The sequence below is a fragment of the Pristis pectinata genome, chromosome 27, assembly GCF_009764475.1.
Source record: "Pristis pectinata isolate sPriPec2 chromosome 27, sPriPec2.1.pri, whole genome shotgun sequence".
Taxonomy (NCBI): domain Eukaryota; kingdom Metazoa; phylum Chordata; class Chondrichthyes; order Rhinopristiformes; family Pristidae; genus Pristis; species Pristis pectinata.
The window spans coordinates 16,130,331-16,152,880 of NC_067431.1; the positions used below are offsets into that span (position 1 = coordinate 16,130,331).

Sequence of the window (22,550 nt, forward strand, 5' to 3'; positions counted from 1 at the left end):
CAGAGCAAGCGAACAAGAAGATAACATGTTATGAGACCCACCCCCACCCCCATTCATGCATTACCCAGAGCGGTGACAGAAAAACTACTCCCACCCTGACAGCGATCAGGGAACAGCCGGGAAGCCTTCCCAATAACTCTGCCACACTGCCCAGAACAAGGAACACTTCAGGCTATGTAACCGATTCTGACATGGGATAAAACTGATGGAAATCCTCATCTTCCTCGTCGGAATCCTGGAGAGAAACAAGAACAAATTAATCGTCTGAGGAAATACCAGTGAATAGAGCCGGCACACCCTGAGCAGATATGAAAGGCTCACTCTACCCTGCTCCACCAAACAATTCCTAAGCAGTGTAGAGCACAGGTTGGCCACAGGGTGACAAACTGGTGCAGGACTTGGCGCCAGCTCTGTGCGGAGTTTGTATGGTCTCCCCGTGACCCTGCGGGTTTCCCCCAGGGGCGCAGGGGGGTGGGGGGAGGGTCTGGTTCCCTCCCATATCCCAAAGGTAAGCAGGCTGTTAGGTTAATTGACCACTGTAAATTACCCCTGGTGTAGGTGGATGGTAGGAAAATCAGGGTGGGGTGAATAGGTTGCCAGGAAATCAATGGAGTAATAGGATTGATGGGATTGGTCTCAACCCAGCATAGATGCATTGGGCTGAATGGCCTCTTTCTACGTCATGAGAAATACAAGAGAAGCCCCGTGTATTGAATCCTGTCAAACTCTCTCTTCACCAACATTCTTAAAGCTACAGCTTACAAACTAATAAAACACTTTTTTTCAATGCATTGGGCTCCTCAGTGTTCATATGCTGGACCACCACACAGGCCCATTCCCACTGCAATGCAGGAATGTAGAATTCCTGGAGGAATTCCCAATGGAGGAATAAAGAAATGGAGGATCCCACCCTTGTCCTTGCCTTAATTGAAAAGGGGACAATTAAGCCAAGCTTGTCTCTGGCTCTCCACAGCTTCCAGCTCCTCCCCTGCACATCCTTGTGACTTCTGATGTGATGGATTATGAGTTGCCATTGGATTGTGTTTGGACACAATGCCCCCTTCACCTCCGTTCCTCACTGCTGTGACCACAAACCTTCAGTGCCGCGGTAGGCTTGTTCAAAGTTGAATTCAGCCCAAGGAGCAACCAGAGCTCCAACCTTTCCCTCTTTCTCATCTCCCGACACCTCATCCTCCCACTCCTTCCTGCCTCCCTTCTATCTAACCTCGCCCCTCCCTCTCATCTCACCCACCCCTGACTCTGCCTCTCCTCATGTGCCATCCTGAGAGGAAGATTGGTTTCTGGACACTCTTTGCTGGCACTCACCTCCAAGCAAGTGCATCGCATGCAAAAGCTGTTCCTCAAATCATTTTCAGAAGCATCAGCAGCTCTGTACAGGAAGAGACCTCCAGTTATTGCTTGCAATATGGCAGCAAGAGCAAGATTCATCTCCTCAAAGTATAAGCACAACATTTAAGAAAAAAATAGCGTTTGCATTGACCAAAATGTAAATTAGTTCCATCGGAACACCATTGAAGGACATGGGATGGAGGGGTTTTGGGTAGGGGTGGGATGCTTTGTGGGGGTTTGTGTGGAAGTCTATGGAATGGGGATGGGGGAATAGGAGGGTATTTGGGGAGGGGACGGGTGTCAGGAGAGAGGGAGGAGAAGTTATCTGCAGGATTTGGTGCTGTGTCCATGTTCACGCAGGTTTAAGATCACCCCAGATTAGTGGTGGGGATCTAGGACTTTGGGGTCCCTCCAATAAGTAATCAGCAAAAGAACTGGGGGAGAGGAGGTGAGTATTTTTCTGAGGTGAAATGTTGTGATCTGGACTGCACTGCTTGATGTGAAGCTGGCACCTGATTCAGAAGAGACCAGGAAGAATGTGAGGAAAAGGATATCAAATAGTGAGGAAAAGATCAGGGGGATGGGATTAATTCATCAACTCTTTCAGAGAGCTGGAACAGCCATGATGGGCCAAATGGCCTCCTTCTGTGGTCTGTGATTCTATGAACCACTGCTCTGTTTGTCACCAGACTCTCTATTCCAATGATTAACTGGTGAATCATCTCACTGCTCTTTGTGGGATCTAGTTCTGTCTTCACGGCTGATGTGTTTGAACTGATTTGTTAAAGCACCTCCCTGATCGAATCTCAAGATGACCATTGTCAACAGCAAACGGCGGTGCCAGTTCTGAGCCTACCCTTCCACCACCTCGATTGATGACTTTGTGGCATTTGACCCGCAGAAATCAAATCTCTTGCCCATCCACACCAGGAGCACGGTGACCACCAGCAGAGTCGGCACAACCACCAGCAGCACCAACATGACTGCCACACTCAGTCGGAAAGGGAGCTCTGTGCCAAGAAGAGAAGCAAGACCTGTTACTGAGAACCTACAGCATAGCAGGCCATTTGGCCTAACCAGAAAATGCTCGTCTCCTATTACTCTATCTACTAAATTGCTGCTTTTTAGATTTTTTAACTCCTTTCTTTCTCATGTACTTATCTAATTTCATTTTGAAACCATCCACACTATTTTCCTCAATGACTTCCTGTGCTAGTGAGCTCTACTTTGTAACCATAATCCCAGTAAAGTTTTTTTTCAATTCCTCAACTCGATTTACAAACGAGTTGCATTCATGGCCCCAAATTCATTTTCTCCTCTCTCCTCTTCCATAGGGTAGAAGATACAAGAGCCTGAGGGCACGTACCACCAGACTTAAGGACAGCTTCTACCCCACTGTGCTAAGACTATTAAACGGTTCCCTTATACAATGAATGGACTATGACCTTACGATGTACCTTGTTGTGACCTTGCACCTTATTGCACTGCACTTTCTCTGTAGCTGTGACACTTTACTCTGCACTGTAATTGTTTTTACCTGTACTACATCTATGCACTCTGTACTAACTCAATGCAACTGCACTGTGTAATGAATTGACCTATACGATCGGTTTGCAAGACAAGTTTTTAACCGTACCTCGGTACAAGTGACAATAATAAACCAATACCAATACCAATAATTCAGGTAACTTAACGATCCAGGGAGAAGGTAGTGGGATGATAGATACGGGGATCAGGGAGTCCTGGGGTAGAGGTGACATGACAGACTGTTGACCTTGATGGAGCATCACTACCCAATAATACTGGTGATTAGCTTGTGAAGCAGGCTCTCTTATATTAAATATCCCTTCCTTTGTAGAAAGGCCCTGATGCACCAAATCCCACAAAATCCTCCCTTCTGGAGAACCTTGGATTCAATGGGAATCAACTGGGAAAAGGGAGTAAATTTGGGAGAAGGGCAAGAATCAAACCTGAAGCCTCCACTCATGGACTAAGTGGGCTGAAATGGGGACATGATTGAAATACAATCCTCGACATTTAACTAACACATGCAAGATGTTTCATTTCTCAGTCACTTTGACCAGCTCACCTTTCTTGGTGACGGTGAGTTCAGTCGTCGGCACAAAGCTGCTGACGTCTGGTGGGTTCTGCACCACACAACTGAATGTCCCATTGTCGTTCTGGGTCAGATTCTTCACGACGATTGAAGCGTTGCCATTGCGAAGGTCCCCATTCCACAGGACTCGACCCTTCAATGGGCCTTGCAGTGCAGGGAAGGCTGCAGAGTGATAGTAGAGTATCTGTGGTGGGAGAGAAAGCAAGAGTGATTTCAGCTAAACTCAACCCATAAAGGCTGAGCCACAAAGCAACCCCTTCCCACAATGGTGATGCCACAACTGGTTGACTTCCATATTCTTGCAGTAACCATGGGCAACACCACAGGAAGTCTCCTCATATATTGCAGTGAGAGTTGCCAAGCTGGAACATTTGGAGATTGTGGCCCGGTATCTCAGGTCAGCTGGGAGAACACTAGGAGCAGGAGTAGGCCACACTTGGCCCCTCAAGCATGCTCCACCATTCAATATAATGACTGATCTGCCCCAGGCCTCACCTCCTCTGTGCCAGTTACACAGAGCCAGTCTTTCAATCATTTACCTGACTTCCCTTTAAATACATCAATGATTGACCTCCCCAACCATCTAGAGGAGAGAATTCCAAACATTCACCACTCTCTGCATGGAGAAAATTCCCACACACCTCAGTTTTGAATATTTGCAACCTTATCTTGTACCATGTCCCCTTGTTTGAGACTCTCCCGCTAGTTGAAACATCGCAACATCTACTTGTCATACCCCCTCAGAATCTCATGTCTCAATAAGATCACCCCTTATTCTTCTAAACTCCAAACAACACAGATCCAACTATTTTAGCCACTTGTGATAACCCTCCCATGCCAGGAATTAGCCTAGTGAATTTCTTCTGGACTACTTCCGATACAAGTAAAATGAAAAACATGATGATGCTGTAGGAACTCAGCAGGCCAGGCAGCATCCGTGGATAAAAGCAGGTGGTCAACGTTCCGGGTCAGGACCCTGCTTTTCTCCGCGGATGCTGCCTGGCCTGCTGAGTTCCTCTAGCATCATAGTGCTTTTCATCTAGAATCCAGCATCTGCAGTCCTTTGTTTTTCCAATACAAGTATATCATTTTTTAAATAAGGGGATAAAATAAGGGGATACAAACTGTACCCAGTACATCGGATCTTCCTGTACCAATACCTTGTGCAATTGTGACAATACTTCTCTATCATTAAACGCCAAACCGCTGGCAATAAAGGCCAATATTCCAGAATCAGAATTAGATCCATTTGCTTTCTTAATTATTTGCTGGATCTACGTGCTGGCTTTTTGCATTTCATGCACAAGAAACCTATGTCCCTTGATATTCCGCTCGTTTTCAGTCTAGCTCCACTTAGATAATGGTCTGCCTTTAATGCCTTCTTTCGAAGAGCATGATCTCACACCTTCCCACATTAAATTCCAGTTGCCAAGTTTTGTCTATACACTTAACATATCTATATCCTGTTGCAGGGCACATATATCCTCAATATAACATGCATTTGCTGTATATTGATTCTATTTTATATTATCTCATCATTGTTGGACTGCTAGTTGTGGGATCTTGCTATTCACAAACTGGCTGCCACATTTCCAACATTAAAGCAAGTGGCTACATGTCAAAAGTTCTTGAATAGCTGTTTGGGATATTTTGAGGTTGTGAGACGCTGTTAATTGCAAGGCTAGCTTTCAGTAAAATTTATCAACTGTTTAATCAGTCCTCTGATTGAGGTAAATGTTCTGATCCCAGAACCTTGCGGCTCCAAGCTGCAATACAAAATACTGCCACTTGAAGGCGCATCTGCTACATAAGTAAGTGACGAGAACCTGAGGAATGCATTGGTATCACCTCCATTTCATCTAATCTTAACCCAACGCTCTACCGGGAAGACAACACAGCCCTCTAGCTAGACTGGGTAAAACACATGTGACAATGAATGACAAGGCAGTATACAGTAGGCCAGAACAGAGGAGGTAGGTCAGTCACTGAAGGACAAGAGGGCTTCACTGAAAAAATACATAACAAAGGACTCTACTTAGGTTTTTAAAAAATCTACAACTTCAATGTTAATTAATCGAATGGTAAAATTTAAACAAGAGGACACAAATTAGAAATATTCCTAGGGATAAAAGTATTTAAGAATGGGGTTCTCTGGGTGATTAGGAAACTTAAAACACACTTGAAACTTTGAAACAGTGCGGCACACAAATGATTAAGAGTTAATTGCAATTTATCTTGAGATTAAAAAATAATAGTCACACTTAATTGCAACTTTAAACACACTGTCAAATAACAGGTTGTTGATAGTCATACAGTTCTACAATAGGAGAGGGGCTGTAGGGTCCCACGAGGGGCTCGAGCAGCTTTTGACAGCAAATTCTAGTTTTAACACATACTAATCGATGTTTGCAGATTAGATTTTCTTCCCTCTCAATCAATATGATTTAAAGTGTTGAGGTAGGAGAGGGACCTCCCTCTGCACAGCTGGTGTTTGTGGGTCCCTGTCCTTTCCCCATTCCCATCTGATGGGGGCTTTTTCTGCCACTGAGAGCTGACTTAAGCATATAGAACATAAAACTGTACAGCACAGCGACAGGCCCTTCAGCCCACGATGTCTGTGCCAAACACGATCCCAAATTGAAGTAAATCTCTTCCGCCTGCACATGATCCATCTCCCTCCATTCCCTGTACACTCATATGTCTAAAAGCCTCTTAAATGCCACTATTGTATCTGCTTCCACCATTCCCCTGGCAGCCTGTTCCAGGCACCTACCACTTTCTGTGTAAAAAATGTGCCCCGCATATGTCTCCTTTAAACTTTCCTCCTCTCACCTTAATTGTGTGTCCTCCAGTACTTGACATTTCTACTCTTGGAGAAAAATTCCATCTAAACTATCTATGCCTCTCATAATTTCAGATAAACTTTTATCACATCTCCCCTCAGCCTCTGACGCTCCAGAGAAAACAACCCAGGTTTGTCCAACCTCTCTCCCTGTAGCTCACACCCTCTAATCCAGGCAGCATCCTGGTAAACCTCCTCTGTAGCCTTTCCAAAGCCTCCACACCTTTCATGTAATGGGGTGACCAGAATTGCACACAATAACTTCACTGGATCACTGGCACCGAGCAGGTTGGGTGAGTGGTTGAAGCTTGTAAGAAGCCACCCATGATTGGGTGTTATGGGAGCTGGGTGCCGATGGAGAGATGAGATGAGTGGGGATACTCCCAGGAAAAATACTCTCCTGGTCAGGGAATGGACCTTTAGAAGGTAACCATTTAAAAATGTTTATAAAAATGGTGTCAATTGTAGGCATTAATTGTGATAAAAAGCACTCAGAATGTAGAGAGCAGATAATGTGGGGAGAATAAAGTGGGATTAATGTCGGGGTACTGTAAATGGGTGTGGACTTGGTTGGCCAAAAGACCTGTTTCTATGCTGTATGACTCAATGAGACAACAAAGAGCAGATCAGAGGTAAAGCGAATTTACAAAATTAAGATAAGAGAAAGCAAGAAGGAACTCATGTAAAGGGTTGAAAGTTTTAAACAGGGACAGTAGGCAGCACAGAGAGAGAGGAATGGATTCTGAGACAAGGCAAAGTGCGGGGGAGTATCAAACATCTCTGTTGTCACGGATAAAGAGTGAAGAAACACCAGAGGGTGTGGAGAACATTGGTGGGAGTTATTATTCAAGGAGGTGGGACTGAAAGTAATTTCATACAGATCACTTGTTGGTTTATCTTGGGATTGCTGAGGAGGGTGGGGGAGGAATATCAGAGAGGCTGACGAGAAGTTTCTCATAACTTCGGTGTGGAGGAGAGTGGCGTGGGACCACTGGAATGTGATGACCCACTGCACTCCTCCCCCGCCCAAGTTCCCAAAAGATGGGCAAGGAAAGGCCAGGAAGTTATTACCCGGTTAATCTCCCTCAGCAGTTTATACACTGCTGGTCTTGAGCACACGTTGAAATCATGGAGATACTTTGATTAACATATTCATGCTTGCCAGTGCAAACAAGTTACAGATTGACACAGATCTATTCAAATAAGCTGACAGGCTTTAGTCGCCCCGTTCTGTGATACTGAAATGTAACAAGCAGGTACCTGGCTGTTGTGAACCAGCTTCACTGTGGTTACGATGAAAGAATAATATACAAGAACAATCCACTCTTAATTTACATTGTGATCTAAAACTTTAAAAAACTTTAGTTTTAGTTTAAAAACTTTACTTATACAGCACAGTAACAGGCCCTTCCAGCCCAACGAGCCCGCGCCGCCCAATTACACCCATGTTAACCTACTAACCTGTACGTCTTTGGAATGTGGGAGGAAACTGGAGCACACAGAGGAAACCCGAGCACACAGAGGAAACCCACGCAGACACGGGGAGAACGTACAAACTCCTTACAGACAGCGGCGGGAATTGAACCCTGATCGATGGTGCTGTAATAGCGTTATGCTAACCGCTACACTACTGTGCCACCCATGGACAGTTAGGGACAGTTAATTAGTTTTATTAGTCTTATTGGTAAAAGTTAACGTCCGATGTATGCACAGCAACATCCCATACAGTGGCAAAACTGATGAACAACAAATCTATTTTTTGAGGAACAATTGTTGGTCAGGGCACTGGAGAAATCGGCCTGGTGGAGGAAGGGGAACATGAGGGGAGGGGAGGGGCAAGCAGGATTTTGTAGGGGTAGGGGGGAAAGGGCAAAGGGAGGGGAGAGGGGATGAAATGCAGAAGTCAGGACACAGAACTGTCACTGCTTCACTCTGGTTATTTATTTTCTAAAAAAGCTCATTTGACTTTATTATTTTATATTTTTAATGACGGAGTCGGGTTCATTGTGAATTTTTTTTGCATTATAGTGGATAGATTTCGGATTATAAGAAACAAAAAATAAAGTGACTTTTGAGTTTTCCACTGCGCTATCAGACCATCATTGTGAATCCTTTTTGCACACTTTCCAGCTTAATGATGTCCTTCCCATAGCTATTTCTCCAAATCTCCTCACTGTCACTGGCCATCACTGCTCCTATAAACACCACCCCCTTAAACACAGACGCTACATCCCAGCGCAGTTCCCTGGTACAGCTCTGGAAGATGCCAAATTCGGACCTCAGTGTCTACTAGGATAGATGAGGCAAAGGAGCAGGATTTAGGGTGTAACAATTGAGACCAAGTACCAATCTAATGAGCTGTCAAACTTACTGTGGCTCTTGGGAGGGAAAGGCACTTTGAAGAGACTTCACAGACGGCCATGCCCCTTGGGAAATAACTTCAAGCTTTCATGAAGGGAGAGGAGGAAAACTGAGAAATTAATTGCTTGTGCAACACTGGAGCCGGCAGAGCTGCCAGATGATGAATTACTGATGCTACAGCAGAGAAATTGCTCATTCAGCCCAACTAGTTTATCCTGGCGCTAATGCTCATCGAAGCCGCCTCCTATCCCTCTTTGGCTCACCCTTTTATTACATCCCTCTATTCCTTTCTGCTTTGTCTTGTCTCTCCAGAAATCCATTAAGGGTTGGAGCAATTGCTTCCACTTTGGTTCCATGGGTTCTGCAGAGGTTGATGAGGCCAATGTGGGGCCATAAGACTCTATCACAGCAGGTGCCTTTCAAGTAGGTAGGTTGGGCAATGATGCGCTCCTTCGACTGTTCACGCAGGCTTCTGTGTCAATGTGGACAGTTACAGTCGGGGATGGTGCGGTACAGTGGGGGCAGGTTAATGGAAGACCTTTGTTTTGGGGATACTGAGGACAAGGCCCATCTTCTCATATGATTGAGTGAATGAGTCTATGAGGACTTGAGCTTGGTCTCCGAACTTGCGCACACTCAAACGTCAATACCTGAAGTTGTAGCGACCTTGGTTCTGAAGTTGAGATCATGCAGGTGGAATAGTTTCTTATTTGTCCTGTACACTATCTTCACTCCACCGGGAAGTGTGTTGGAGTGGAGGTGCAGCATTGCCAGGAGAAAGACTCAGGAAAGTGTTGGGGCAATGACACGGACTTGCTTAATGCCAGTCTGCTCTGAGGTTGGTCTGTTAGTAAGATCATGGCCAGCAATGCCGTCCCGTAGCAGACATGAAGTGGAGATGAGTATCTGCTGGGAAGTCAAACCCGAGAAGTATGCTCCATAGTTCTCCTCAACTGATGGAGCCAAAGGCTTTAGAGAGGTCAAAAAAGCTGATGTATCGCAGTTGATTTATCTCCCGGCATTTCTCTAAGCATCGACACAGAGCAGTTCTTTGGCCACTGGGAGGAGATGGTTGAGAAGGATCTGGTGTTGGTTGTACCTGTGATGGACAGCAGGGAGATCCCTTTATAGACACCACCATCGGGTTTGTGTCCTTTTTTTTTGGATGGTCAGAATGACAGCATCTCTGATGACTCCTGTAACTTCCCCCCTTCAAAGATGTGGGAGATTGATTTGTGAACCTACCCTCTGACATGTTTTAGAACTACAACATGGCTATTATCTGGTCCAGAAACCTTGTTTTACAGTTGGCACACAGCCTTTTCAACTTCTTATTGGTCAGGACTTGTAGCAAAGCCGGACCGGATAGGTTGCTAAGAAAGCGGGGCATGGGAAATAATGAGATGTTCTTTTAATGGCTGACTGTCTCTGTCCTTCATGGTTCACCTCCATTCTTGGTCTCGGGGTGGGCCTCTGGGTGATTGGGCCTTGACAATACTGAAGAATCTGCAGCGCACGGTTATCAGCCAGTTGCTAGATCTCCTGCTCTCCTTCCACCCACCATCTGTTCTTTAGATCATGGGTTTTCTGTTGGGCCTTGGCCTCCAAGTATCTGTAGAGCTGCTTCTTCTCCCAAGGTGTGATGGAATTTCCAATTTAAGAAAACCTTGTGTTTGTGGTTAATTACAGTAAAACTTCAATAATCCAGTGTCCGATTGTTCAGAAATCCTGAATCCTGAAATCCTGTCAGGATCTGAGCCACTGGGTTCTGTTTTCTTTGCCTCCGTTAAACTCACTGGGGCCCCATTTCCTGTACTCCTTTTAAATTCACCTGGTCACTTTTCACCAGGTCCTTTGAACTCATTGTATAACATCTAAAAAAGTGAATTAAAGTATTCCGTGGTACTTATAGGAATAACATCTAATAGTCTGGAAAATCTACCAGTCCGACATCACTGAAGTCCCGATGGAGCCAGGTTATCAGAGTTTTACCAGAGCTCCTGGATTTCCTGCCTAGTCTCATCAGTAGACAAGAGCCTTTTCACTGGTGGACTTCAGGGCAGTACAGCCACAGTGGGCACTCTGTGGTGCTGTTTACTGGTGGCTGTCAAGTTATTGGCGAGGCACTGTCTGAGAGGGGTTATCTTAAGATAAGATAAGATACTTATTATTCACATGTACATCGAGACACACAGTGAAATACGTCACTTTGCATTACTGAGAATGTGCTGGGGGCAGCCTGCAAGTGTTGCCACTCTTCCAGCGCCAACATAGCATGCCCACAGCTCCTAACCCATATGTCTTTGGAATGTGGGAGGAAACCGGAGCACCCGGAGGAAACCCACACAGACACAGGGAGAACGTACAAATTCCTTACAGGCAGCGGTGGGAATTGAACCCAGGTCACTGGCGCTGTGGTAGCGTTACGCTAACCGCCGTGCTACCGTGCCTTTGAGTATTCAATATTGATTTTCTTGTGGCAATATTTCTGTCACCATGCCTATTGTTTTCAGAGCAGACTGATGGAGATAACAGAGCAGAAAAGGCAGTGATCAGTCCAACAATCAATGGTATACATCACGGCGAAGGTAATCCAGATTTCCTTGCTGTTTCTCGCTTGGAGTACCATGTGACAGGTGCCTGTGGTGATTCTGGTTATAACAAGATTGGTGATCCAGGAATTTTGGCTGTATAGGCAGTCCCCAGGTTATGAAAGGGTTCTGTTCCTAAGAATTGTTCGTAACCCAAATTTTTCATGAGTCGGAAATGAACAAGAACAGTGTGTGGGAGAGAGTCACAGAGACAGTTGTGACGGGTGAGCGAGCAGGCACGGGGAGAGCAGCTGCCAGCCGGCCTCACTGACCCAGTGAGTGAACGAGTGAGTCTGCTTAGCGCTCCCAGCTCTGCTCAGCTCCACCCAGACCCCGGTTGTTGCGGCTCATTTGTATAAAGGGAGTGTCCATGGGTCAGGTATCCGGTACCTGGGGAGGTTCTGTAGACGCACTCCACTGGAGGTAGCACTCCCTACTCCCTGCTTGCCAACAGCTTGCCAGAGGACCACATCTTCTCAAACCCTGGCATTGAACTTGAAAATTAAATAAAAACACAGACGTAGAGATCTGAAATTTTGACGAATAGTTCTGACAAAGAGTCTTCAACCTGAAGCGTTCACTCTGTTTTAGATGCTGCCTGACTTTCTGAGTGTTTCCTGCATTTTCTGTTCTTAATTAGGCATTGAAGATGGCCCAAAAGGATCAGCTTATCTTCCCCTGGGATGTCCTCCTTAGTCATATCTGTGGCTTCCAGGGATGGTGTGTACATGCTGATGACCCTAGCTTTCAGGTGCCATGTTGGACTGAGCCCAAGGGTCATGAGATGTTCATTTATCCATTGGGGGAGTCACTGAGACACCAATCTAGCAACCAAGCAGTGAAGCTCGCCCTACACAGACCTTGCCCTTGCCCAGTTTTCCCCTGCAGCAGAAGGCGTCCCCATTCTTGTACCTAAATGTATCACACCAGTTACTCTGTGCTGAACAGGAGGGGTTTAACAGGCGGGAAGGTGATTCTTCAGCACCCAGGGTTAGCAAATAAATAATCAAGGTCCTTGTTAAACTGAAGTGGCTGTAAAACACTCTGCTTGTAAAGTAGAGTGATTTACAGCTCCTTAACACAAGTAGGTTTTGATTGCAATAGGATTGTAAATCCTCTCTTCAGCCTGTGAAGTTTAGGAATAAGCTGGAGTTTAGATACCAGAGCCCCGCTCAATAACTGTATCAAGCAGACGCAAGCTTAAACAGAGGGGTACCAGGACAGGCAGTGCTGTTGGAGGGGCAGTGTTGAGGGAGTGCCGTGATGTCAGAGAGGTGGGGCTGAGGAACAGCACTGTTGTCAGAGGGCAGCATGGAAGTACACACAAGATGTTGGAGGAACTGAGCAGGTCAGGCAGCATCTATGGAGGGAAATGGACAGTCGACATTTCAGGTCCAGACCCTTCTTCTGGACTGAAAGATAGAGGGGAGACAGCCAGTATGAGCGGAAGAGGTGGAGCAAGAGCTAGCAAGCGATAGGTGGATCCAGGTGAGGGTGGGTGGGGTGGGGGGTGACCGGCAGATGGGGGGAGGGGAGAGTGGGAACAGCGACAGAGCTGGGAGGTGATGGGTGGAGGTGGCAAAGGGCTGAAGATGATGGAATCTGATAGGAGAGGAAGGTGGAGCTTGGAATCGAGTGAGGGAGGTGGGGAGGGCAGATGGGAACATCGGGGGAGGGGAACCAATGGGAGATGGGCAGATGGAGTGGGTGGAAGCTGGAGAGACGGTGTCCAGGGAATGCGGCATTCTCCATGGGATAGCGCCGACGTCAGCACCTCTATCAGCGCTGTGCTCCCTGGGAACTGCCCTTCCTGTGGCAGAGAGGGGCAAGGCTGCAGGTGTGCCGAGGTTTTGGAGGGACTTTGTTGAAGGAGCAGTGCATTTCCAGAGGGGTGAAAATGAAGGAGTGTTGGAGGACCCAACCCTGAAGTGGCACAATCGCTCCCCTCGGTGTCAGGGACTTGAGCCAGAGATCCAGCCCATACTCTGTGCAGATCCCAGAGTCTACGCTGCAGTCCACTGCCACCAGCTCCACCCCTGCCCTCCCCAATCCTTGGTTATCATACAGTTACCTACCATATAAAGCAGCACCATTTATTGAGACAAGAAATAAACAAAAAGAAAACTTCACTCAACACAGCCCAAGGCAAGCCAACAATGACGTCAGTCCACGCTGGAGCAGACTGGGGAAGTATGAGGCTCACATCTCCTGGTAGGTCACTGGCTGGGCTGGGTCGGTCTGAGGATGTTTTCTGATAAAGCCCATCATCAACACATAGATACAGCAATTGGCCTCAGGAAGGAAGGAGCCAATTACACAGAAGGAACGGTAATTAAACAAATGCTAACAAAAAAAAATCAAAGGGCGTAGCTTCGCTCAAAATGCCATAGTTAGCTGGTGACACAGAAAATCACGCAGTGGAATAGTTGCAGAATACAGCAGGGAATGAGCATTATTAACAATGAATTTACATTTACGTTGTGCCTGCCAGGACCCCAGGATGTGCTGAAGTGCTTCACAGCCAATGAAATACTTTGTCATTGTAACACAGGAAATCTGGCAGCCACTTTGAACTCAAAAATATCTCACATACTTAAAATCATGGAATCAAAGAATAGTTATGGCACAGATAGAGGCCATTGTGTTCACACTAGGTCTCTATCAGAGCCGCTGACTGGTTTCTCTGCCCCCTCCCCTACTCTCCTTTCTCCGCAGTTTTGCAAATTTTTCTTCACCATATGTTTATCTAATTCCCTCTCAAAAGCCACATTGGAACCTGCCCCCACCATCTCTGCATTGAACTTCAATAGCCATGTGTCTGCCCATTCCACCAGCCTCTTTTTTTAATATAAACGTTTATTAACTAAAAGCACTACAAAAGGACAACCAGTGTCAATACACTACAACTAATACAGAAAGAGAAGAAAACAACCTAAGCATCTACATAACTACAGCAAAATAATGCTAAGTACCCGTGAAACGCACACGAAACGCAGCACCCGCTAAACGCACCACGCAACACTTCAGAGAAGAATCGCATTCTCACTGTCCACGACACATGCGATCCCGAGGGGCCCACCGAGCGCGGAACTCAACCAGTGTGCCCGCGGAGACCGCATGCTCCCCCTCCAAGGACACCCGCAACCACCAGCCTCTTTATATCTTGTTGCAACCTATCACTATATTCTGTGTAGATCACAACACTACCTTGTGAACATCACTGTTTTTACGAAAGGTATCAGAGTTCTTGTGTGCCATTTGCAAATTTAAAAATCGCAGTTTGTACCTCCAAGTCCAGGTCATTAATAAAGATTAAAAGAATCATCTTTAATGCACTAATGATCAGATGGCTGTTTTAGTTGAGTGATGATTATCAGTTGGGATGGCAGAAGTCCCCACTATAGTGATGTTTAAGAGGCAGACACAGCCCTCATTTAAAACGTGACGCTGCCAAAGGAACAGTGTTCTTTTCGAACTGCTCCTCTGTGCAGTACTTTGTCAGTGTTATTCCATTAACTTTAGAGCACTTATTTTATGCAGCTCCTCAGAGTGTGAAGGACCCTCTCACTGCTGCCCCTCCCAACTGTGGAGAATTCCTTCAGTATTGCCCCTGCAATGGTATAGTCCTCTTACAACAATGCAGCTCCATGAAGAAATATCAGTCCAGTTTTCTTTTTGAAGTTTTTGTTTTTATTTGGTTTATTATCAATTTTTTTTTGATTTGGGGGTACTTCTTTCATGTAATTAAATTTCATTTCTTTTCAATCTTTCCTTCTGTATTTGTTCACTTGATAAGAGAACGGAAGGTCTAGATTACTTTTTTTTACTCCCTGTGATTATATATATTAACTGTTATGATTGCTATCCTGATCTCTTTGCACCATATGTATAATTACTCATGTTATATATATTATTTTGTACTAATTTGAAAATTAATAAAAAGATTGAAAAAGAAAGAAAGAACAATGCAGCCCTGATTTAGGACTGCCCCCTAAGAGTGCAGTGCTCTCGAGTGAGTTGCACTCCTGCAGTGCACCATTTCCTCAGCAATGCCTCAAGGGCTGTGCACTCTGTTGGTATTGCCTGCTCCTACCCCTTTTCCCTGCAACTGTACAGCACCGACTCTAAAGTCATGATGTTTGTTCTGCAAAAACTTTACTGCTGGAAAGATTCAAAGGGAACAAACAAAAATGAACAATAATTTGCATTTTACAGTAAACTCTGGTGGTCTGGCATCTGGTTCACTCAATAATCCAGGTGGGGATCCCAAGTGCAAGCAGGTTGTGCAGCTAGAACCAGGTTTGGGATCTGGGATCTGGAATACCAGGGGTCAGGAGCATGTGCAAGTTTGTGGCCGGAGTCAGGGTCAAGAGTGCTTGTTTCCACTCCCCTTAACCTCACTGAGTTCACTGGAGATTATGATAAATACTACATGTAAGAAAGTGTAATAAATGTATGTTTGGATATTATCAGGACTAACACCAAAAGTCTGGAAAATCTGCTAGGTGTTTAAGACGGATACGAATAGGAACATTTTTCAAACAAAGAATACAGATATTAGAATTGATGTCCAAAAGCTTGGCCAAGGAGCATTTGTAAGGAGCTTTTTAGAGGAATATAGAGATATAACACATGCTACAAAGAACTCCAATCAAACACGGCATTTCTTTCACAAACGACGTTGACTTTGCTTGATTGGCTTGAATTTCTCTAAGTGCCCTGTCTTTAACAATAGCTTCTAACATCTTTCTAATGTGAAGTTAACTGTTTCCTGCTCTCTCTCTCCTTTTTGACTGATGGAATTACACTCACTATTTTCCAATGTTATGGAACCCTCGCTGGATCTAGGGAACTTTGAAAAATTACAACTAACACATCAAACACCTCAGGTAGGATAGTTTACGAGGGTTGCAAAGAATTCTGCTTCAGGCCTTGATTCAGGGCTCTTTCTGGGAACTTGTTTGAAGGGATTTCAACTTGAAATGGAGACACAAGGCACTGCAGATACTGGAATCTAGAGCAACAAACAATCTGCTGGAGGAATTTAGCAGATTGAGCAGCATCTGTGGGGAAAGAGGAATCGTCGACGTTTTGGGTCAAAACCCTGCATCAGCACTGAGAGTAGAGAGGGGAAATAGCCAGTGTACAGAGGAGATGGTAGGTGGTGAGATAGGGGCCAGAAGTGATTGGACTGGGGAGGGAGGGGGAGGGGTGCTGAAGGACGTGGACAATCCCTTTCTCCCCATGGATGCTACTCAACCTGCTGAGCTCCCCCAGCAGATTGTTTGTTGCTTTTAAACTTGGAATGTGGGAAAGATAGGCTTGGATTTGTCTGCTGACAATACCTTTCAGCATTATCAAAATGGAGGTTAACGTAGGGGCAAGGACAAGGAGATTAAGCATGTTTTGTTTAGGAGAAGTGGTCACAGTTACTTCAAAGTTGGGGGAGGGAGGGTGACTGTGGTTAACAGTGTGAGAAAAATGCAGACCATTAACATCAGTCATAAGGGTCCCACAGAAGAAAGGTTGGATGGTTGACAATTTGGTTGGAACAGAATCGATGTAAAGGGAAGAGGGTCTCAAAGATGAATGGGCTTGGAAAGAACAAGATGGAAGAAGAGATAGAATTGAGGAAAAATGCAAGTTACAGCTTTATAAAACTCTGGTTAGGCTGCATCTGGATTATTGTATTCAATTCTGGTCACCCCATTATAAAAAGGATGTGGAGGCTTTGGACAGGGTGCAGAAGAGGTTTACCAGGATGCTGCATGGATTAGAGAGCATGTGCTATAAGGAGAGGTTGGATAAACTGAGGTTGTTTTCTGTGGAATGGCAGAGGCCGAAGGGACAGCTGATATTAATTAATAAGATAATGAGAGGCATAGATAGACAGCCGGTATCTTTTGCCCAGGGTCAAATGTCTAAAACTAGAGGGCATGCACGTAAGGTGAGAGGAGGTAAGTTCAAAGGAGTTGTCCTGGGCAACTTTTTTTACACAGAGAGTGGTGGGTACCTGGAATGTGCTGCCAGGGGTGGTGATGGAGGCAAATATGATAGAGGTGTTTAGGAGGCTCTAAGCTAGGCACATGAATATGCAGAGAATGGAGGGATATGGGCATTGTGTACGCAGAAGGGATTAGTTTAATTAGTTCGGCACAACATCGTGGGCCAAAAGGCCTGTTCCTGTGCTGTACGGTTCTACATTCTACATACGATGAGAGCAGAAGGGAATGTTAACGGAAGTGGCAGAGGCAGCTGACACAAATACCTGGAAGAGAGTCACAGGCTAGAATCTAATCAAAGGACTGGGAGGGGCGAGGGATGGATTAATGTACAGTTTATAGTTTTATATCTCCAGCAGATTCAATCACAACAAGGAAGCTTCTTCAATCTTCTCTCCCCCATCATGGGAAGATTCAAATTCACATCATGTGTTAGGGATTGCCTGGTCCTGGGAGAAACATATGTACCAGACCTGGTGATCAAACTTTGGAGAAGCCAGGCACCCAGGTGTGGGGATAAAGCAAAGATGCTGAGATCATGCTTTTTATTTAAGCTCCACAATATTTATAATTATCAGTTGCAATCAGAAAATCTCACAGCATAATTTATGGGAAACAGGGTGAGGGTAAGCTCATCTTGAACTGAATATAAGGATAATTCAAGCTCAACTACATGACCATTATGGGTGTGGAAAACAAGGCAAAATAGTTCCTGTTGCAATGACAGCTCTGAATCATATATTGGTTAACTTTTCCATTTCAGCTTTGCAAATATTCAAAAAGCAGAACAATGAGTTGTTGGCTCTGGTCCAATCCAGCCTTGTACGTCATAACATGCCTGAAATGATCTCATATATTGCACACTGAGTTCATGAGAGTCATCAGTTGCTTAGCACTCAGCTGCAGTTGTGCTGAATTCTGGACACCACACTACACGAGCAATGTCAAGGACCAAGAGAGGGTGCAGATGCATTTACCAGAATGCATCTGCACCAGGAACAAACCACGACCTCAAGAGTTCATGGGAAATCAAATATTAAACACGAGGGGTTTTGGTACAGTGATTATACATACACCTTTTCCACTGCCTTGAGGGTCAATTGCCAAAGCATAGATATGTGATTGGCAAATGGACCACAGACTGTGAGGAAGCAAGTTTCGCTTGTATAGTGAGTTCTGATCTGGAATACACTGCAGCTCCTCACCAGCTTATGAATGCCCAATTTATGTACAGGCTGTACATATGATCAAGCATTTGGGAGCTGCAGGAATCTTCTGCTATGTGTGAACTCTATTCAGGGGTGCGTTTCCAACTTGCGAACTGTCCCGGTTAGGAACTGTTCACTGGAATAGGGGCCTGCTGTCCCCAAGTAATGAACAGGTCCCTTATTTACAAACGTCCATCAGTTGAAAATAAAAAAAATCACTCGACAGTATTGTAATGAATGGCATCAAAAACACAATTACAAATAAAAAAGAACAATTACTAAAGTGGGGGGGGGAGGGGAGAGAGAGAGAGAGAGAGAGAGAGAGAGAGAGAGAGAGAGAGAGAGAGAGAGAGAGAGAGAGAGAGAGAGAGAGAGAGGGAGAGAGGGAGAGAGGGAGAGAGAGAGAGAGAGAGAGAGAGAGAGAGAGAGAGAGAGAGAGAGAGAGAGAGAGAGAGAGAGAGAGAGAGAGAACCAGTTGTGCTGTTCATAGCATGAATGAACATTTGCATGTACATCAGACTATTCAATTTAATAATATTATTGGAGTTCATTCCCATAAGTCAGGTCTTTGTGTCCTGGGATCAGCCTGTATCTGAGTGGGAGGTGGAAATAGATTTTTAAAAATCAAAATGGAATTGGATAAATAATTTAAATTGAAAAGTGTGCATAGATACGGGGAAGGACCAAAGAGTGACTAAATGTATCAACAGGTGCACTGGCCAAAAACACCTTTTTTTGTGCTGCTTTATGATATAGTTCTACCAGGGAAACAGGAATATTCAGAGATATAATTTTCTTTGGCTCTTCAACCAGGTCTTGGGGTGATTTATTCCTGGACTCTTCGAATCTACCTTTATTCTATACCTCTCAACAGTAGTAGGGAAAATATTGGAGAAAATTCTGAGGGACAGAATTAATCTGCACTTGGAGGGTCAGGGGTTAATCAAGGATAGGCTACATGGCTTTATTAAGGGAAATTCCTGTCTGACTAATTTGATTAACTTTTTCAAAAAGATAACTAAGTGTGTTGTTGAGGGTAGGGTTGACACAAACTTCAATGAGACCTTTGACAAGATGCCACTTGGGAGACTGATACAAAAGGCAAGAGCCCCTGGGATCCAGGGCAAACTGAATCTGAAGTTGGCATTGTGATGATGGTCAAGGGTTGTTTTTATGATGAGAGGCCTGTGATCAGTGGTGTACCACAGGGATTGGTGCTGGGACCCTTGCTCTTTGTTGTGCACCTCAATGATTTGGATGTGAATGTGGGAGATGTGAATGGTAAACTTACAGATGACACAAAAACTGCTGGTGTTACTCATAGTGAGGAGGGTGGTCTTCATCTCGAGAACAATATTGGAGAATAGGAAATGGAATTTAAGTCTGAAAAATGTGATGTGATGCAGTTTGGGAGGACTATCACCTGCACAATTGATGGCAGGACCCTGGGAAGTACAGAGGGTTTAGAGGGCATCTGAGGAAGGGTCTTCTCACCCAAAGGTTGTTAAGATCTGGAGCACGTTGCCTGAGGAGGTGGTAGAGGCAGGTATTCTCACAACATTTAAGAAGTATTTAGACAAGCACTTGAATTACCGAAGCATAGAAAGCTATGGGCCGAGTGCTGGAAAAATAGATTGGTATAGATATGTACTGGAGGCCAGCATGGGCTTGTGGGCTGAAGGGTCTGTTTCTGTACTATATAACTCTGACTCTCAATACTCCTTGGAAATTATGAATTGATTCATGAGTTTTCTGGAAAAATATTCTAGATGTTCATTACCCTATGTGAGAATGTCATGTTGCACATGACCATTACACTCTGCTGAAACACACATCACATTTCTTGCTGGAAGAAGAAAGTGAAATACATATATTTCTTCAAAAATACTTAAATGGACCTAGAAAATACAACCAAACACATTAGGAGCAAACATCCCCACTGTATGTCAACTCAGTAAATGCATTCTCCACAGAGATACCACTGCTGCCAACACACTCAATGATACTCACACCATGCTTTGATCCACCATTTGCTGGTCGGAAAGACCAGTTCACCGTCAGACGCTCTGCGACAGGAGAAGATGACCTGAAGTTACAACTCAGTTCTATATCCTCTCCAATGAAACCTCTGACCTTTGATGCCAAAGAAACTTCAATAGTAGCAGCACCTGTTTGAGAGGGACGCAGGAGTTAACCCAGAGGGTAAAGAATTAACCGGTACAGCATTTTGCTTTTGTTTTGGATTAATATAACTAATGTAACCTGAAATTGTTTAAGTTGTGAGCATACAAATCCTATCCTTTGATCACAGCGTACAAAGGTTCAATTTTAGGAGTGAGGTTATAGCTCTGGAAGTTTAAATAAAAAAAATTGCAGATGATGGTCAGGCAGCATCTGTAGAGAGAGAAACAGGGTTAAGGTTTCAGGTCAAAGACTCTTTGTCAGAACAGGGAAAGAGAGAAAGCTAGTTTCAAGTTGCAGAGGAGGTGGGGAAGGGAAGGATGGATGGGACACCCTATATCCGATAGGGTGAGGCCAGGAGGGATGATGAATGGGGAAGGGGGAAATGGGGAGGGGTGGAAGGGGGAACAGAGGGGAATGGGGGATACGGGGGGAAGGGGGCACAGGTGGAAGGGGGAATGGAGAGGGGGAAATAAAGGGCCAACATGGACAAGAGGGAGGGATGAACGAGAGGGAAGGGATGGGGGAACGGGATAGGGAAGGGGGAATGGGGAAGAGGAAACAAGGGGGGAAGAGGGAATGAGGGGGGAAGGAGGAACGAGGGAGGGGAAGGGGGAATGCGGGGGGAGGAGGAATGAAGGGCCGACATGGACAAGAGGGAGGAGGAAGGTGAGAAGCTAATGGGGGGGAGGGGGGGAGGGGGGGAGGGGGAGGCTTGGCAGGAGGAGAAGGTTCGAGGAAGGAGGAAGATGGATTGATGGAGGATATCTAGAGCTGTGGGGATGAGGAAGAATGGGTGAGTGCTGGGCCGAGGTGGGAGGTGGTTTGGAGGGGTGGGGTGTTGGGGGCGAGGGTGAGGGAGCAGGAGGGTGAGCAACGTTTCAGATCTGTGCCCTGGGACTGAATCGGGAGGTTTAAAACCAAAACAACCCCGGAACTGAGGGGAAAAGGTCTCCAAACCCAGAGTGAAACCGCAGCGACTGGGGAGAGTGCTCACTCCGGGGAAGTTCCCTCCAAGTTCGCCTCTGAGTCCCGGGCCGCTCAGGCGTCCCGGACTCACCTGGAAGCAGCAACAGGGGGAAGAGCAGGAGGGTCGGGATCCGGTGTGGGGTCCGATCTGGATCCAGATTCCGAAATCTCAGGCTCATTCCGACCCCGATCGACGCGACATCAGGTGACTGCGGAAGCAGAGGCAGGAAACCCGTGTCCCAGGTGAGGGGGAGGAGACGAGTGCAGTCACTGCCCGGACCGTCCCGACCCTGTCTGCCACCCCCAGCGGGTCGCCTCCCTGGCCAATTCTGCCCCTCCGTACCCCATCAACGGTGACAACTCTTTCCTTTCCACTGCCCCAAACTGCCACTCCATTCACCACTCCGCCGGCAGGTAGACACACATTGGCCAGCACTGACCTCCTTTGCCCCAGATACGAGGCACCAGCTTGTCCCGACCCCTTTCCCACTCTCGGCAGGAAGGCAACGTTCATTATCGTCCTGTCCCCTTGCACAGCAAGATCCTGCAAACAACAGAACGACCAAGCCAGTTTGCTTTGGTGGTGTTGACTGGGCGACCCAAGACACAGCACTTTTTTTTCGATATAACAGGTAGAAACTGTGCAGGAGAGAAAGACCATCCTGTCGTCCATATGATAACACCTGGGGCTATGCAGCCTTGTCTCAGTGTTGTCCTAATGTGTCAGCCCTGGTTGGCCCTTGAACCCCAAAATTCTTTATTCTGTGGTAAGTTTGGTATCAGCCCAGCCAAGGTTGATGCTCCAAATCAGCTACTGGTATAATTATTGGAGGGACTGGTCAGAGAAAAGAAAACGGATCTATTAGCTGGCACTGTTTGGGCTTTCCAGTCATTGTAGGGCAGCATTCAATGAAGAAGATGGAAGGATGA

The 22,550-nt window shown here is 45.7% G+C and overlaps 1 protein-coding gene across 1 annotated transcript; it reads right to left on the reverse strand.

The window, feature by feature from the left end:
- Positions 1 to 39: 39 nt before the first annotated feature.
- LOC127583783 (myelin protein zero-like protein 3) lies at positions 40 to 21,901 on the reverse strand. The gene is made up of 6 exons (XM_052040120.1): positions 21,712 to 21,901; positions 20,481 to 20,638; positions 3,440 to 3,650; positions 2,207 to 2,360; positions 1,327 to 1,390; positions 40 to 235 (listed from the first exon to the last, which is right to left on the reverse strand). The coding sequence occupies exons 1-6, from the start codon at positions 21,797 to 21,799 to the stop codon at positions 173 to 175; spliced, it is 738 nt and encodes a 245-aa protein (XP_051896080.1). The 5' UTR covers positions 21,800 to 21,901; the 3' UTR covers positions 40 to 172.
- Positions 21,902 to 22,550: the final 649 nt, after the last annotated feature.